The sequence below is a fragment of the Drosophila sechellia genome, chromosome 3L (assembly GCF_004382195.2).
Source record: "Drosophila sechellia strain sech25 chromosome 3L, ASM438219v1, whole genome shotgun sequence".
Classification (NCBI taxonomy): Eukaryota; Metazoa; Arthropoda; class Insecta; order Diptera; family Drosophilidae; genus Drosophila; species Drosophila sechellia.
In genome coordinates, this window is record NC_045951.1 from 16,315,186 (window position 1) to 16,332,100 (window position 16,915).

Consider the following 16,915-nt stretch of genomic DNA (forward strand, 5'->3'; position numbering starts at 1 on the left):
AAAACCTTCGAGTCTATCCAAGCTAATGCATATTCAGTTTTTGGATCTTGTGGCAGCAGTAATCTCTTCTGAAATGCAGCAAATGGTAAGAAAATTCTTAGGCAAGGGTTTGTAAGATTAGCATCTTTTCTGTTTTCAGTTGATTTTCGTAACCCTGGGATTGCTGGCCAGTGTAGCAGCCAAGCCAGCTGTGGATCCAGCATTGTTTCCTTCGGCATCTCCTTTCGGATTCTATCCAGGATCAGGTGGACCTTTCGCAGCCGCCTATGCTGCTGGTGCTCCTTTGTATAATCCTTTGGGTGCATCTCCTTTGGCCGTATCCAGCAGCCAGCGCTTGGACTACTTTAACCAGTTTAATGCCGCCTTTGCTCCGACTGCTCCTGCCCGCATCCTGGCTACTGCTCCATTCCCTGCAACTGGCGCCCGACTCATCCAGCCAACTCGTTTCCTTGCTCCTGCAGTGCCAGCACCATTTTTCTTTTAGAAAGCCTTAAAATTCTTCCTTAATTATCGTGTTATTTATAAATAAAAGTACAAGTTGGTTAACCACAATAATTTTTGTACAGTGTATACAGGTGTAATACTCCTTAATAAACAAATATTCGAATATTTCTGGACATATTCAATAAATGGGCAACGAAAAACGTATATTTAATATTGAGACAATTATCCAATATGATCCAAAATGATTTAAAATATGAATTAAGTTTTTGGTTACATTTGTCATATATTTCATAATATAATATCATTTGGTATCGAGTATTATCACAATATATTAAAGGTAGGCTATGACGTTGCACATTTTCCAGTACAACGATCACCAGACACCCTTGTAACCATATCCAACGTTATAAGTGGGATAGTAGTAGGGATAGGTGTACGGATAGGTGTACGGATAGGTGGCGGAGTATGGGTAATTGTAGGCGGGATACGCCGGATAGCCACCGTTGTACTTAACGTAGGTGTTGGGATAAGTGGCCACCGTGGCGGGGGGCACGAAAACTCGATTCCAGTTTCGAGTGACAAACTGATGGCTGGTGGCCACGGGAACCAGGCGAGGAACAGCAGCGGGCACTGCCGGAATCACTGCTGGAATCGCTCCATTTGTGGCAGTTGCAAAGCTGGCATGGGACAGCAGCAATCCAAGGAGCAAGTAGCCCAACATGGTAGCAAAAAGCTGGATTATGATAATGTTGATATTATACACTTTAAGTACATTTATCCTTAAGGGTACTCACGATCTTCATGATGACGGTAACTAACCTGGGCCACTCGATCACCGACCGACTGTCCATTTGTAACCCAACCAGGTTGCTTTTATAGCACGCCGAGATTGCATTTGACTTTCAAATGCAACCACCCTTTTACGGATGACCAACCATTTGTGGGCCACCGCCTCGTCCAAGGGCAGCTATGCATTCCCAAAGAAGAGAAGCCAGCGAAGCTTGGAGGGCTTTAAGTTTATACAAATATCTTTGGAAAGATGACGCAAGCGGAATTTGTGGCCACACAAAGGCTGGCCATTTAATTATGCTGCAGTAATACACCGATCGAACCCATTGATCAAAACATCTGCGTAAATATAGAGATTCCTGGCCAGATATTTCGGTTGGCTATAAAAGCAGATCGGTGACCGAAAGAGCACATACATCCAGAAGTAAACAACATGAAGCTACAGTTGGCCCTCGTTCTATGTGGATTGACTCTGGCCTTGGGCCAGATTGTTCCCCGCAGCTCCTGGTGTCCTGTGCCCATCTCTCCGCGAATTCCCAGGCTTATGGTGCAGGTGCGACTGATTATCATCCATCATACAGTCACGGCTCCTTGCTTCAATCCGCATCAGTGCCAGTTGGTACTTAGGCAAATTCGAGCCGATCATATGCGCAGGAAGTTCAGGGATATTGGTTATAACTTCCTCATCGGTGGAGATGGTAGGATCTACGAGGGCTTGGGTTTCGGCATCCGTGGTGAGCATGCTCCCCGCTATAACAGCCAGTCCATTGGCATCGCTTTCATTGGCAACTTCCAGAGTAAGTCATCCCATTTAAAGCCCTGTGCCATTTTCTTTAATACGTTTCTGTATTTCAGCTGGACTACCTCCTTCGCAGATGCTCCAGGCTGCCCGAACCCTCATCCAAATAGCCGTGCAGCGTCGCCAGGTTTCGCCCAACTATTCCCTGGTGGGTCATTGCCAAACGAAGGCCACAGCGTGTCCGGGAAGACATCTTCTGAACGAGCTCAAGAAGTGGCCACGTTGGCAGCCAAAGCCTTAGGTTCCCATATGAATCATTCGAAATGAACGATGGAGACCCTAATATACAAATATCTTGAAACCCATTCTCTGTAGCTAAATTGATGTAAATAATTGTAAATTTTACCTAATAAATACATTTTTTAGATCATTAATTTTTAAATGTTTATTATACTTAAGCTATGTAACTTTGCTTTCTAGTTTTGCCTCCAGTGCGGCCACGTCTTGATCTCGTTGTACAGAGCATCACCTGGGCAGGAGGTGGCCTTGGTCTGCCGATGACCGAACAGCGTGTAGTTATCCTTGAGGTATCCACGCTGCTTGGCTAGCTCGATCAGATCCTTGGCGTTCTGGAGCATCTGGGCGGAGGGCGCGCTGCGTTCGAAGTTGCCAATGAAGACGATGCCAATGCTCTTGCGGTTATAGTTGGGGGCGTGAGATCCCTGGAGCCCAAAACCACGACCCTCGTACACCTTGCCATCACCGGCCACGATAAAGTTATATCCAATATCGCTGAAATTGCGGCGACCCTTGTGATCCGACTGGATGTTCTTGATCATGCGCTTGCACTGCTCGGATGTGGAGCAGCCATTGGGATTGTCCGAATGATGGATGATCACATAGTCCACGGCGCCCTGAATCCTTGAAGGCGATCGAGCAGCCGCTGCACCCCAACTGCTGCGTGGCTCAATCTGCAGGGCATTGGCGGATAGAGCTGATCCGGAAGAGAACTTGATTAGCCTACTTGGTTTGGGGTTTGAGCACACTCTGATTGATTACCTAAGCAGCAAAGCACTAAAGCGGCCACAAAATTAATTGCCGTTGATGTGTTCATCGTTGCAAGATTGAAGATTCTATAAAACTCTCCCGCTACGGCTGTGTTTATATAGAAAAGTTTCATTTTTTACGGGAAACGAAGCGTTAGATACCCCTCAAAACTGGTTTGGCTTTTTATGAACCGAACTCAATCGAACAATCGTTCAAAATCAAATTATATTATACAAATCGTATTTAAATCCTACGTACAAACAGTTTTGAGATCATTTAAGCAATGACTTCTTCAAGTAGTAAAAAAATTGCTAAGGTACGAAAAGAAAGTAACTTAAATGATTGGAGGATTGAAGATTGGATTGAAGAGGTAAAAGAAATTGCGACTTTCTGCTTAATATTTTCGAATAAGGTATATGACTATTTCTAAATAGTCTTATCTCAATTGTCTGAAATATACACCGTGTCATACACATCGCAGCATCTAAATACCCAGGGTATACACACCGGCTGCGGTGAAGAACCTGCTGGGGATTCACTTGCGCCCCCGAGATAAGAAGCTGCTCCCGGAGACCCCATACACACGTCGAAGCTATAGACAAATACTTATTACATTATTATATTTGAGTAAACTTAATAAAACATCATATTCCATATAGTCATCCCACATTTTACTTCTCGATGGCCTTTCGTTGTTTGGCAATGATTTGCCTCTTGGTTTCCTTTGGCTGGTATTTTGGTTTGTCAGCCTTGGTCTTGGGATTTTTCGTTTCGGAGGATTTCTTTGATGATTGCACGATTTCGTTCGCTTTGATTTGCAGCTTTTCCATCAACGTCAGTGGACGAACTGTGGCCGTTTCCTCCTGTTTCTTGTGGATCAGGGCCTTGGTGGCCACACGATTCTTCTCGGCCATCTTCTGGTTCTTTTTCTTCTCCTTTTCCGTGCGAAGGCCGGCTAAGGCCTCTTTGTATTCCACCGCATGCTGAATCTCAATATCTGGAGAAACGTGGATTTCCTCACCCAATACCTTGTTCGCATCGCTAAGTATTTTCTTGAATAAAGTCATATCATATTCCGTGAGCAAGGTGACGGCGGTGCCCTTTCTTCCCGCTCGAGCCGTTCGGCCCACTCGATGAATGTATGTCGTAATATGGCGTGGTATCTCATATGAGAGCACAACATCTACGTCTGCCACATCGATACCACGCGCCAGTGCATCTGAGCAGATTAGTCCATTGATTTTCCCAGCAGCAAAGTCCCTTAGTCTTTCCTTTCGAACCTTAGCCGAGAGATTTCCCGACAATTCAGACACGTTGGTGCTATACTTTTGAAATAGCACTTTAAGCACGAATGTTAGTCGAGATGCCTGATCCGAACTGTTGGTGAAGCACAAGAATCGCTTCCATTTGTACTTTTCCACCAAGGCAAAAACAGTGAGGGGTTTTAGTCGCAGCTCCGTCACACAGTACTGCTCGGTTAACTCCGCCGGCGTTGTGTATCTGCCCACAAATTGTCCTGGATCCGTAAGCGCTTCGGTATCTGAACCTTCTTCCGTTGCGTCCTTCAACACGGGCATGGTAAGCACAGTGGCGAACAGACGAGGCTGAAAGAGTCGTAAATCCTGCAGCTTCTCGGGATCTTGAGACAATGTCGCCGAGAACAGGAGCTTATGTGGTTGCTTGCCAAAGCTGGCTTGAAGTTCTGCATAGCATAGAGGTGCTTGAGTGCCGGCCAACAGCTGGTCGGTGGTCTCCTTTACATGACTGTCCAGATGATAAAGCCAGTTTTGGAAAACTGCATCCATTATTCGATCGGCCTCGTCAATGATCAGAAATTTTAGGCTCTTCAGGCAGAAGCCTTTCGTGGCGTGCAAATGGTCAACCAAGCGGCCTGTAAGAAAATTATATACTTAATGTAAACTACATGGCTTCTCTCGGTTTGTTTAACTCACCTGGTGTGGTCACCACAATGTCTGCCTTGGAGTAGTATTTGCCTTTGTATTGCTCCACCAGCTTCTCCTGCTCATCCTCTAGTTTGTGCTGCTTGGATAGAAGGCAAGCCTCCAGATCCGTTTTGCTGCACAACGCACTGATCACACGGTAAACCTGTAGGGCCAGCTCTGCCACAGGGAGGACGACTAAAGCCCTGACTTTACAATCCACACGCTGCGATAGCAACTGGACAATCGGTATGGCAAAGGCCAGGGTTTTTCCACTGCCCGTAGGAGCAGATACACAAATATCTCGGGGACGAAAGGGAGGTGGCTTAGCGTGTGCCTCCAGGATCCATGGGATGACCTGCTTTTGGACTGGAAAAAGCCGCTTAATCTTCATCTGCTTGAGAGCTTGACATGTGTACTTCTCCAGGTAATCGAGTTGATCAATTGCCTCGGAGGTTGGCACTTCCTCCTCCGGCTGCAGGCTTCCGCCTTCGATGATGGTTGGATGTGCCAGCCAATTGGGCAGCTGCATATTCACTTTCTTCTTCTTGGCCGCGGAATCATCGTCTCCAAGAACTTGAAACTCATTAGACGGAACATCTTGCTCTTGGACAACTTCTACGGGCTTTTCTAGTTCTTCCACCTGCTCATCCTTGGATTCCGCCTCCTTAACCTCTGAGGTTTCTTTTTCCGGGATAGGTGTTTCTACAGCTTCTATGGCTTTATGTTTCCTCTTGCGTTTTGCAGCCTTCTTAAGCAATTTTTGCAGTATTTCATCCTCGTTGTTGGTGCCTTGGGCCCCATCTTTTTGTTCCTTCACATCCTCGGTATATCTGGGAATTAATTGGTTTGAAATGACTGTAGGTAATAAACACAACCTTAAATACCTGTTAACAGTAAATAATTCCATTATTTAGACTCTTTTTATTAAACTAAACGAGACCGAATGAAATGCACGTGTTGCGGCTGCTTTGTTTACGTTTTACAAAAACATGTTATCGATATCGGGCTCTGCAGCACGGCGATAATAAGAAGTGTTAGCCTATCGGGCGGTGTGACCTTATGTACATTGGCGCGTATATTTAAAAATGTGATATATTTAATGTGAAAAGTTTGTTGGTTTCTTATAATTAAATTGAAATTTCAAAAATTATTGCATGGTTATTTTATTTAATATTTTTGATCACAATACTGAAATGGGAGTAAAACAACCACATTTTATATGTAAATATATAAAAAGTGTACAGATCAGACAATATTAGCTAGGGAAGAATTATATTAAGTGTCTTCGTATTTTCATCCCATCTTATTAATTATGCACACAGTTATATTCCAGTTTTTTGGAATAATTAACAACATTCCCATAACCGCAGAATAATTGACAACGGAAATGAAAACAATATTAGTTCATATTCCTGTTTTTAAGGGGCTTTGTAGTTTCCCTTAGATGTATGTAGGAGTATGTATTAACGAAATGCGTTGATGCGTATACAGAATGCCGCCAACTTCATGGGTTTCTTTGGGGATTTTTATGCCAGCCGGTGATTCATAATTGACCCAGAGATTGTACCCACGTGAGCGTCGGATGCAAAATTAAGCATCAGATACGATAAATGTTTATGGACGTACTCCAAACAGGTTTAGAGGGTTTTTACATACTCCACTAAAAATAATATGAATATTTCTATAGAAATGATATTTTTGATGAGAACAGTCTTACTGTTAGCAATATTGCCACTTGTTTGCGGCTACACTTTAAACTTCTTATTGCTATTTCCGTCCGTAAATTTGTATTTTTTTAATGCGACCATTAATCATGCCGACGGTCGTTTCAATTCGATTCAGTTCAGTTCAGTGGCAGTTGAACACCTGTGACAGAGGACGACACGCCCACATCGTGTGTCAGAATCTATATATACTCGTAGTACTGCTTGGCCCACTGTTGTCGGGGCTTGAACCTTAGATTTTGTTGAGCACTTAAGGATCTACATAACATAATAACTGAAATTGGAATCTCGATTATTCAGTTCAGTTCTTCGTGATTATTCACCGAGTGAATTGCCTAGCTTTATTTTATTTAAGTATGCCTTATTCCAACTAACTAGCTAACTATTTTCAACTGATAAATTTTAATCTTCTTAATTGAGAATATATTCACACTTGGGAAATCCGAGGGTTGAATAGTTTTCGGACTGTTCATATTGTTTACGCCTTCAAGTAATGATTTCCCACTTCATTGGGAATTGTAACGTTTTTTAAATGAAGTCAGCGTATATGCTTAGTGATCCCTGACTTTCAAGACTTCCAGCTCGAATCAGTAACAGGGTCTTTCACTTAGCACATGTGCCGGATAAAAATACCAAAACTGGATATGGAGTTATGAACCGAGTTTGCGGATACGAAAGCTGTCCATATAATGGCTATTGTAAGGCTAAAGAGTCTTTGTTCAGTTCTTTTGGCGAGTCCAATTCTAAAACGGGTTTATTTGGCTAAATGCCGTTCCGTTTTCAGTTTTGGACTTCCCTGACCAAGTCAGATACTTTGTATCTGTAACTGATATCTTATCTCGCTGTTCCATTGGCTTTTATCATTCCGATCTAATTGAATTTTCCCCGCACCATATTCTTCAGTGCTCTCCGGGGAAAGGCAACTCTCTTTCCTTATCAATCTGCCGGGGAAATATTGTGTCTGCTTTTACTTGCCCTTAATTAAACAATGTTTTGGATTTTTAGTTTGTGAAACCTAATTAAAGACTTTGAAGTAAGAAAAGGGGGTAATAGTAACAGTCGTGCAATTGAAGACTCCACCTACTGCGTTCTATTGAGCTGTGTTTTGGTACTTTAATACTTTAATTGTAAAATATGTATGACATACACATGACATGATATAAAGCCTTATGAAGCTAATAAGCATATTGGCTTATATTGAAAACTGTTTTAGATATATTTGAAAGTTTTATGTGATAAACGTGCCTTCTAAAACTGAAAGCGAGAAAAGGCAAAAATCGAATCAGTGGCAATAAAACCCATAACAATTCCATAATCGTGCCCTTTGTGGAATATTTATTGCCGTATAATGTATGCTAAGTCCGCCGTAGATTGTGGTTAATTTAAATATTATAACGCTATATTTCACTCTGATTGGTCGGGATTTCTGATTTTCTTCTGCTTTTACACAAATTTCTGCACCTCACTCATATTCCCTTCTCTCCATTGGTTACAAACACAACAAGTGCGAGATAAAAACAAAAGAGATAATATTGGCACCTGTTCGGTGATCCCCAGCTCGTTAGGCGGGGGAGGGGGGCGACGCTGAGAACTTGTCTATAACTTGCAGCCCGCTCCAGCGATCGCTTATAACGGTAGGACATAAAAACGCCGCAGCTCATTTGCAAGCGTTTCGCTGGCCGCTCAACATCTAAACACGCTCGCGAATCGTGGGCGCTGCGAAAGAATCGCGAAAAGTTCCAAAACTCGGCGAAAAAGTTTAGGGCAAAAAAACGCTCGTTTTTCTGCTCAAAGTTTTCGTTTTGCATACGTTAGTTTCGTGCCCAAGGATATAAAAGGATATATAAGGATATTAAAAATAAACATGATGCAATTCATACTGCCTCTTTTTGTGCTGACTGCCTCGTAAGTGTTAGTTTAAATGACTAAAGTGCAGGCAAAAACTAGTAAACCAAAGTTCTTAAGATCATAATAGGATATTTTAAATTTCTTCGAATTCTAAAAAATTTTTAAAAAAACTAAGCCCTTAATAAATTTTTCATTAAGGCCATCCTATGTTGTTCAAAATTCATTTCAATGAGCTTCCAGTTTGTTTATGTGCTGTAAATTCTAAATTGTCAAAATAAAAAGCAAGGTTTTTTGAAAATCCTGTTCTTATCCCAAAAAACACAAACTATATATTTATAACAAAAAAGCTTAAAACGAGTAACATAGTGCACTGTAGATCGTTATACATTGCACTTGTAGTAAAGCATTACTTTGCCATTTTAATCTATTCCCAATCGCCTTGTTTAAAAAAAACAAGCTGCCAAAAAAGCGAATTTGGCTCAAAGAAAGCTACAAATTTGTATTTAATCTCGACTGACCCTGATCGGCCGATCGGCAATTGTTGTTATAAACAACGACGACTGGCCAAGATCATAAAAACGGATATAAAATTAAAAAGTAAATAAAAATTGTCGCAACACTCGACAGTTTTGAATGTCACTTGATTAGCAGTGGATTTGCTGAATTTTAGCCTTTAGATTTAAGAGTTAGCAACACCTTTTCGATTAACCAATAACAAATTAACGCATCTCTGCAGATGTCTCGGCAGTCCGGTGAGCCAAACCCGTCGATTCCCCAACGACTTTCTCTGGGGCGTCGGTTCATCTTCATACCAAATCGAAGGCGGCTGGAACGCGGATGACAAGGGCGAGTCGATCTGGGACTTTCTCACCCATACTCATCCCGAGAAAATAGTCGATCAATCCAATGGCGATGTCACGGCGGACAGCTATCATCAGGTGAGCGGAGAATTCAATCAAATCGATAATGGTAGACATCCGATTCAGAATTAGATTCCGAATCAGAATGAGTCGGTTCGTTTGGCATCTCAGTTCGATTGGAAGTTATGCAAAGAGTTCAAGATCTCCAGTCGACTGAGGTAATCGACTGCAAAATATGTAGACAACTGGCAATTGATGCACTCCGATGACTATTAGTTACACAGCTAATTACGTGATATTATCTAGAGCTCTTGACGCTGATCTAACCAGATGGGAGTTAAGAAGTGGTCAGTGATCTTAGGAGGAGGAGATCAATGGATCACTTCAGTGAATCCACCATGCTTGCATGGCTAATCAAATAGTATCAAGTGCTTAATGGCCAAGGGATTTTTAACTAGAGGAGTGGGCTATAATCTGATTAAGAAGGAATTTACTTCATATCCCATTAAATTAACCAATCTCTCTGACATATAGTATCTTATAGTTCTTCTAGTTTAGTGACTGCTTTATTAAATATTCATAATGCATAAGTTTGTAGCTTCTGCAAATAGCATCTCGCATCATCAGATAAACTACAATTGTGCCCCCAATTAATTCGAAGCCAAGATCACATTGGCCAATTATGTTTAGATAACATAACTCTGAACAATAACCATAATTCAATAGGCCAGAATATCATCCTCAAGCGTGGACATGCGATGCAAATCGTTGCACATATTGCATCCCATTACGGCCGTCAAGTAATTTGCATTGGTTCTGACCACAAAATCATTAGCCAAGAACCGCATAAGTCATGAGCAGCAGGCCTTTGGTATGGGGACACCTGTTTGGAACTTAGTTTGTTTGATTAACTACTGTGTTCCGATAGTAAACTTGTCTCCATCTGTGACTTTCAGCACATTGCATTTGCACCATTTGTTCGCTTAATTGATTAATGACTGTCGATCGCTGCTGCTGGCTGAATTAATGATCTTCCAGCAATAAGCCGACTTAAAGGGCAAAAAACTAGGGCGTTACCTGTTTTGTGGGCCTACTGAATGTAAAGCAGTAGAGAACTTTTCGACGGATTCTAGAAGCAGGAATATTGTACAACCATCTGGTTAAACCTCATAAAGATCTTTGCATACTTGTATTAAATGAAATTGTTTGGCATGTGACCCATTTTCAAACAGACACTGATATCAGCAGATAAGTTAGCTAAGCACGCTGCTAATTAAGATAATTGTTTAAGCCTGTTTTATGTGCACAAAGCCAAATAAAAGTCTTAGTAATGGGTATAAAAAAGAATTGGATTTTTATGTAGCAAAATGTGCACAGAAAAGAGGAAATAATATTAGTTGATTTTAGGCAATTGTGATTAGTGATTAGGTAATTTTTATCTTATGCACTACTAAATGTAATATATGCAGGGCATAAGATATAAATAAATTCTCTAAATTGCTGTTAATTGTTTGTTCGCCTTTGGAGGTTAGTCAAACAATTTATAAGCCAGGGCGGATCTAGAAATCATAATAATTTATGTATATTTAATTGCTACATTTAAATAAAAGCCCGAGATTAATAAGATTAAGATTCATACATATCTCGATCTCCTTGCAAGATTCACCCTAATAAATACTCAATGAATTCGCATTGAAATATCTGCAACATAGTTGCACTGAATTATCAATTTATCATGTTGACTGCGATGGCGAATTGGTTAATACTGTCACAATTCGCTGCTGATGCCAATCAATAGCTACAGGTGCCAACTGCTGCATTTGCGTCAGGTGTCATAGTTTTTTGTAAGTTTTTTTTTTACTATATTTTTTAGTTTTGTTATTGTTGTCAGCGGCGGCAGGCGATTTGAAAAATGGATTAAATGGTTGGACAGACAGCTTAAACGCCCCCTTCCTTTCAAATGCAATACTCGTCGATCGCGAATTAAATTGTTTTTTTTTTTTCAATTCAAAGTCACATAATTAGCAATAGAGCGAGCCAAATCAAAAGCCAAAGTCAGAGCTGCGGGCCAAGTTGCGACAATGACCATTGGGCGTGGAATGTGTCGCCAATGACCGGCCGACCAACTGGTTTTCCATTACCAATTTTCGGTTTTTCGAAAATTTGGCCCGGCATTCTTGGCATCGTTTCAAAGAAAAACCAAATCAATCCACACTAAACAAGTCAGAATGCCGTAGTCTCATTTTCCGACACTTAACGTGTCCATTAAGCAGCTTTATTTATTTGCTCACATTTCAATTTAAATGACCAGTGGACATTAATGTTATAGCTTTGATTTGTCCATATCAATTATTAAATTAGGTTGGCTAGTTTCGATTAGATTTTATGATCCAACTAAGCAGGCGGATTATGTATGACTAGTTGCGCACTGGTTGCTCATATTTTGACTTTAATTGGTTAAATGAATTTATACGTTCTTTACTACGGCAAATTGTTGTTAAATACAGAATATCATTTAATATCAAATATTCGTCAAACTGATTTGATATGCATTATACTTGAGGGGATTTTTGTACTTAATCAGCTAGAAAGATACTATAAGGCTGGTAAAACTGTAAGCTAGTAATTTGCATTATTAATATTAATGTAATATATCAATTGAATTTTTTCCAGTGGAAGCGCGATGTGCAAATGGTCAAGGAGCTGCATGTGGGCACCTACCGCTTCTCCCTGTCCTGGCCACGAATTATGCCCGGTGGCTATATGAACCAAGTCAGTACAGCCGGCATTAAGTACTATTCCAATCTGATCGACGAACTGCTGCGTTACAACATCACTCCCATGGTGACGATCTATCACTGGGAGCTGCCGCAAAAGCTGCAGGAGCTGGGTGGCTGGACCAATCCGGAGATCATTCCGCTGTTCAAGGACTATGCCCGCCTGGTGCTGGAAATGTACGGGGATCGGGTGAAGATCTGGACCACCGTCAATGAACCGTGGCATGTGTGTGAGCACGGTTATGGAGTGGATTATATGGCACCTTCGTACAACTATCCAGGCATTCCCGCCTACCTCTGTGGTCACAATCTGCTGAAGGCCCACGCCGAGGTGGTGCACATGTACCGGGAGCTCTTCCAGCCGCGTCAAGGTGGACGCATGGGCATCACACTGGATACGTCGTGGCCAGAGCCCAGGGATCCCAACTCTGCCGAGGATCGCGAGGCCTCCGAGCGAGCCATGCAGTTCTATGTAGGCTGGTTCGGTCATCCCATCTTCTCCAAGCACGGCAACTATCCCAAGGTGATGATCGAGCGCATTCGGAACTTGAGCAAGGAGCAGGGCTTCGGAGCACGATCCAGACTGCCCGAGTTCACCACCGAGGAGATCCATCGCATACGCGGCACCTCCGACTTCTTCGGCATCAATTCCTACACCAGCAACCTGGTCACCTCCAATGGTCACAATAATACCGGCAAGTTCCCAATTCCGTCCTTCAATCACGATATGGGCGTGGTCGAGAACCAGGAGGGCGTCGATTGGCCCGGTTCCGGATCCGTTTGGCTAAAGGTGAGTTTGAAACTAACTTGGAGATTAAAATCTTGGGCAGTCAGAAAAGGAACATAAACTTTTAGATTGTTCAATAGGAGTTATATGAGAGTAATAGTGAGAAGAATTCTTCTGAGGATAAAGATTTCATAAGGATTATAATTTTAATATTCCTCCAATGGTTTCAATTGGATTTAAAGTATCTCCTGTTAAAGAAAGTACTTTTAAAACCTTTATTGTTTAGGCCAGATACACATTATATGTATTATTTTTAGCACTTTAAAAGTTTTCTGTATCCCAGAATAATTACATTAAAAGGTCTGAAAACTTCACCAACAACTAACACCAGAACCATATTTCCTTCATCTGCACGACTTCAATTATCTTTCGCTTAGTCGGCCAAATTGATTGTGGCCCACCCTCTGGAGAGCAGAGATGAGGCATAGAAATCCCCCACGTCCAGGATGAGGTGGTGTAATTAACTTGGTGAAGTGCTTGGGGTAGCTCGAGGGTTGACTTATCCCCACTTAGAGTTTGAATTATGGTTTGCCGAGTAAACTAGTTAGCCAGGAATCAGAAAAGAGGGTGACTTTCGCCCAGGTGGAGCACAGGTGAATGAACCCTATTGACAGCGGGGTTGTACTCCATCTTCTCTCTGTACCTGCAGGTCTATCCCAAGGGAATGTACAATCTGTTGATGTGGATACACCGGGAGTACAATGCGCCCGAGATAATCGTCACGGAGAACGGAGTCAGTGATCGCGGTGGTCTGGAGGATTATGCCCGCGTGGACTACTATAATCTCTATCTGTCGGCGGTTCTCGATGCCATGGAGGATGGAGCGAATATCAGTGGCTACATCGCCTGGAGTCTGATGGACAGCTATGAGTGGAAGGCCGGCTTCTCTGAGAAATTCGGTCTCTATCACGTGGACTTCAACTCACCGCAACGCACCAGAACGCCCAAGATCTCGGCGAGAGTTTTCGCCCAGCTCTGTAAGACCAACACCATCGATTGGAGCTACAGACCCAAGCTCGATGATGAGCAGCAGCTGGTGGCCATGGCTCAGCTGCCGGCGGAAGCCAGGACAAGTGGTGCTAGCGGTGCTGTCAGTTGGAGTCTGATGAGCATTCTCCTGTTGGCTCTGCTTAGATAAGAAAATAAATATGAATAAAAAGGAGAGAATGAGCCTTGCCATATTCGATTGCTACTCGTATCCCTAAGTTCGTCTAACCGTCTTTGTAATATATTATGTATAGATGTTATAATTTGTACTAAGGTTAAAAGACTCGAAACAGAATAAAAACCTTTTGTGATATTTAGATCAAGTTTTTATTTTAAATACATACTATACAGCTTAGTTATTTACTTTTCTGAATCAAGATGGCATACAGACCAGTCATATTTTCGCTTCTTTTATACTTTAGAGATCAAAAACTGAAGAGATTTAAAGATCTTTAAGTTAGCTTAATATCGCGTTAACAAAACAATTAGAATGTGTCGTATATTCCACCAAATTCTATTGAAATCACTCATATTTGTGCGTCAGAGTCGATCTGGGAACCTTGAAAGATCGCTTGTAGGAAGCGGGGTGCTCCCATTCACCGGAAAGATCATTCAGATGTTAATGCAGGCCTCTTTTAGATCACTTTAGCTGACCACCACTCAGTTCGATACGGTGTGACATTTACATGGAGTAATTTCCTTGAGCTGTCACCCAACATTTCCGCACGTAAATCAAACAGAGAACCAACAAAATATCCAATGATCAGTGATATTTTGCGGCACAATGAGCCCCGATGCTAGTACATTATATCATCGCGATGAGGTCGCACTGGGGGCTAATTGTAGGGGAGGGTCTCTCTATCTATGGACATTGGTCCAGCATGAATCGGAATACTTAAATCCCTTGCTAATCACCCCGATTAAATCACAGCTTATGCATATGTAGGTATATTCTTTGCATGATCACAACATCCGCTTGGCCTTAGCTAAACTTTAGTAAAGATACTTTCGAATCGGAATCGAAAGCGATACGGAATCTCATGTATATCCCATAGATAGATTTGTTTATTACCCTCCAGAACCAGTTACCTTTCATTTTGGGTAATGCTTTTTTTATTTACACTTATTTTTATGCATTTAGCTGGATTTATTGTTTCAGTTAGCTCAAGTCACACGAAAACTGCTGAATAAATTAAGCAATTTTAGCCGTTGTAGGAAACATTGAAATGCCAATGCCAACGTGGCGAAAGAGAGGGGGGGTGGCAGGGAAGTGCCTCTGGGGGAGGGACTCGTCTGGAGTCTGGTCTCGACCTGCCTGCCTGGCGTGCTCCCAGTGTGACTTTGCACCTGTTTGAGTCACGAGCCGGCAACGGGCATATTCATAATTCATCAGCCGAGAGTCTGGCGCTGGCAACTAAAGATTGAATGTGGAATAGAACTAAGGGTTCGTCTATCCAAGTCAGTCACATACAAATGAATATCAAAAGGGCTTTGGAAAATCATTAACAATGTATTATGCAATGTGAACATTATTGTTCTGTTCTAGAAAAACCGACTCGATACACAATGAAAAATTTAATGTATATATGAACAAGAACTAAGTCACAAAATCAAATCAAAAGTCGGAGTGCAAGTGTAGGTTTCATATATTTACTTGTAGGGTAAAAAGGGTATACTATATTCGATTAAAAGTATGTAGTAAGCCGCCCAAAAATTGGCACACACTTTTGTAAAATGTATCTAGAGCTGTGTGCTCATAATACCCTGTCATATTAGAAAATGTTTATGTTCTTCCGATTTGTCTATTATTTTTGATAATTTCTATAGCTATGCAAACAAAATTTTTCAATTTCTCACTTGCACCCTTACTACTTAAGTAATGGATATCTGATAGTCGAGGAAATCGATACACTTTGCTTTGACATTGAAGGATAGATGTAAAGTACTTTAATAAGCAAAAAACATTTTTATAGTTGCTCATAAAAATAAGTAAAGAAACCGGAACTGTACACCAACAAATTCTTCCCTTCATTTTATTTCCAACAAATTGCGGCAATAATCCAATAGTTGCTTTTTGAGATATGATTAATGAGACCCAATGGTCAGTTGAAGCCAAGGGAATATCAATCAAAAGAGCAAAAAGATCCGCTTCAGTTTTGGAGCTCCCCCCTTTCTCCTTTATGGACACCCCGTGCCAGAATATAAACAAAAGCAACACACATTAGCAAAACAATGTTGTACAAACCAAGTGTGGCGCACAACTTGGCAAAAACCAAAAACAAACTAACAAGTCAAACAAACTGAGTGGGAAAAACGTTCTGAAGTTGGATGTTCTCAACACTTTTTCCACTTTTTTTGTGCTTTTTTCCACCAATGAAATTTTACAGGGCATTGCATCAGCCAAAGTTTAGTTCAGTTCAGTAAGTTAAGTTGCACGAACTTCGCAAAATTCAAACATCTGATTTATGCACGTGTTTATTTTTCTTTTGAAAAGGTCAAAGCGTGAGTTATATAAATAAATCCAGTTTAAATATAGATCACGACCCTACGAAGATTAATTGCAGATAACTTTTCGATTTACGCATTTTAGTCAATGTTTTCTATGCGGATGCGCATGCTAAGTCTTTCTAACTTTCATAGTTTCAAAACAGTTTCATACGGACATAAAATGACATATTAACTAGGGTAGTGATCCTAATCAAGAAAATATATATATATATTTCCTAGGGTCGGAAACACTTCCCTTTACCTGTTACACACAACGGATGTAGAATCTTTTACTTTGATACTATGATACTTCTAAAACTGAGAAATAAAAAGGTAAACTAATAATAATATTAAAAAAAAACCATTCAATCGATTTATTTTTAAGTAAAATTTCCAACATTGCAATTTCAAAGTTAACGTACTTTCGCATTTATTCCCGATTCCCACTTCTAATCGGTTAAAACGGTTTGTGTATTGGATAAC

The 16,915-nt window shown here is 41.3% G+C and overlaps 6 protein-coding genes across 6 annotated transcripts; 3 read left to right on the forward strand and 3 right to left on the reverse strand.

The window, feature by feature from the left end:
* The first annotated feature begins 73 nt into the window (after positions 1–73).
* LOC6606001 lies at positions 74–484 on the forward strand. The gene is made up of 2 exons (XM_032718037.1): positions 74–85; positions 122–484. Exons 1-2 carry the CDS (start codon positions 74–76, stop codon positions 482–484), a joined length of 375 nt encoding a protein of 124 aa, XP_032573928.1.
* A 218-nt stretch (positions 485–702) lies between these two features.
* Positions 703–1,859, reverse strand: LOC6606002. The gene is made up of 2 exons (XM_002030777.2): positions 1,239–1,859; positions 703–1,177 (listed from the first exon to the last, which is right to left on the reverse strand). The coding sequence occupies exons 1-2, from the start codon at positions 1,293–1,295 to the stop codon at positions 818–820; spliced, it is 417 nt and encodes a 138-aa protein (XP_002030813.1). The 5' UTR covers positions 1,296–1,859; the 3' UTR covers positions 703–817.
* Positions 1,667–2,341, forward strand: LOC6606003 (peptidoglycan-recognition protein SB2). The gene is made up of 2 exons (XM_002030778.2): positions 1,667–2,030; positions 2,089–2,341. Exons 1-2 carry the CDS (start codon positions 1,667–1,669, stop codon positions 2,271–2,273), a joined length of 549 nt encoding a protein of 182 aa, XP_002030814.1. The 3' UTR covers positions 2,274–2,341.
* A 61-nt stretch (positions 2,342–2,402) lies between these two features.
* LOC6606004 (peptidoglycan-recognition protein SB1) lies at positions 2,403–3,123 on the reverse strand. Its single transcript, XM_002030779.2, has 2 exons — positions 3,032–3,123; positions 2,403–2,966 (listed from the first exon to the last, which is right to left on the reverse strand). Exons 1-2 carry the CDS (start codon positions 3,084–3,086, stop codon positions 2,449–2,451), a joined length of 573 nt encoding a protein of 190 aa, XP_002030815.1. The 5' UTR covers positions 3,087–3,123; the 3' UTR covers positions 2,403–2,448.
* A 499-nt stretch (positions 3,124–3,622) lies between these two features.
* On the reverse strand, positions 3,623–5,944 carry LOC6606005 (probable ATP-dependent RNA helicase Dbp73D). Its single transcript, XM_002030780.2, has 3 exons — positions 5,847–5,944; positions 4,972–5,792; positions 3,623–4,910 (listed from the first exon to the last, which is right to left on the reverse strand). The coding sequence occupies exons 1-3, from the start codon at positions 5,867–5,869 to the stop codon at positions 3,691–3,693; spliced, it is 2,064 nt and encodes a 687-aa protein (XP_002030816.1). The 5' UTR covers positions 5,870–5,944; the 3' UTR covers positions 3,623–3,690.
* A 2,405-nt stretch (positions 5,945–8,349) lies between these two features.
* On the forward strand, positions 8,350–14,262 carry LOC6606006 (myrosinase 1). Its single transcript, XM_002030781.2, has 4 exons — positions 8,350–8,591; positions 9,271–9,472; positions 12,068–12,961; positions 13,608–14,262. Exons 1-4 carry the CDS (start codon positions 8,551–8,553, stop codon positions 14,094–14,096), a joined length of 1,626 nt encoding a protein of 541 aa, XP_002030817.1. The 5' UTR covers positions 8,350–8,550; the 3' UTR covers positions 14,097–14,262.
* The last annotated feature ends 2,653 nt before the right edge of the window (positions 14,263–16,915 follow it).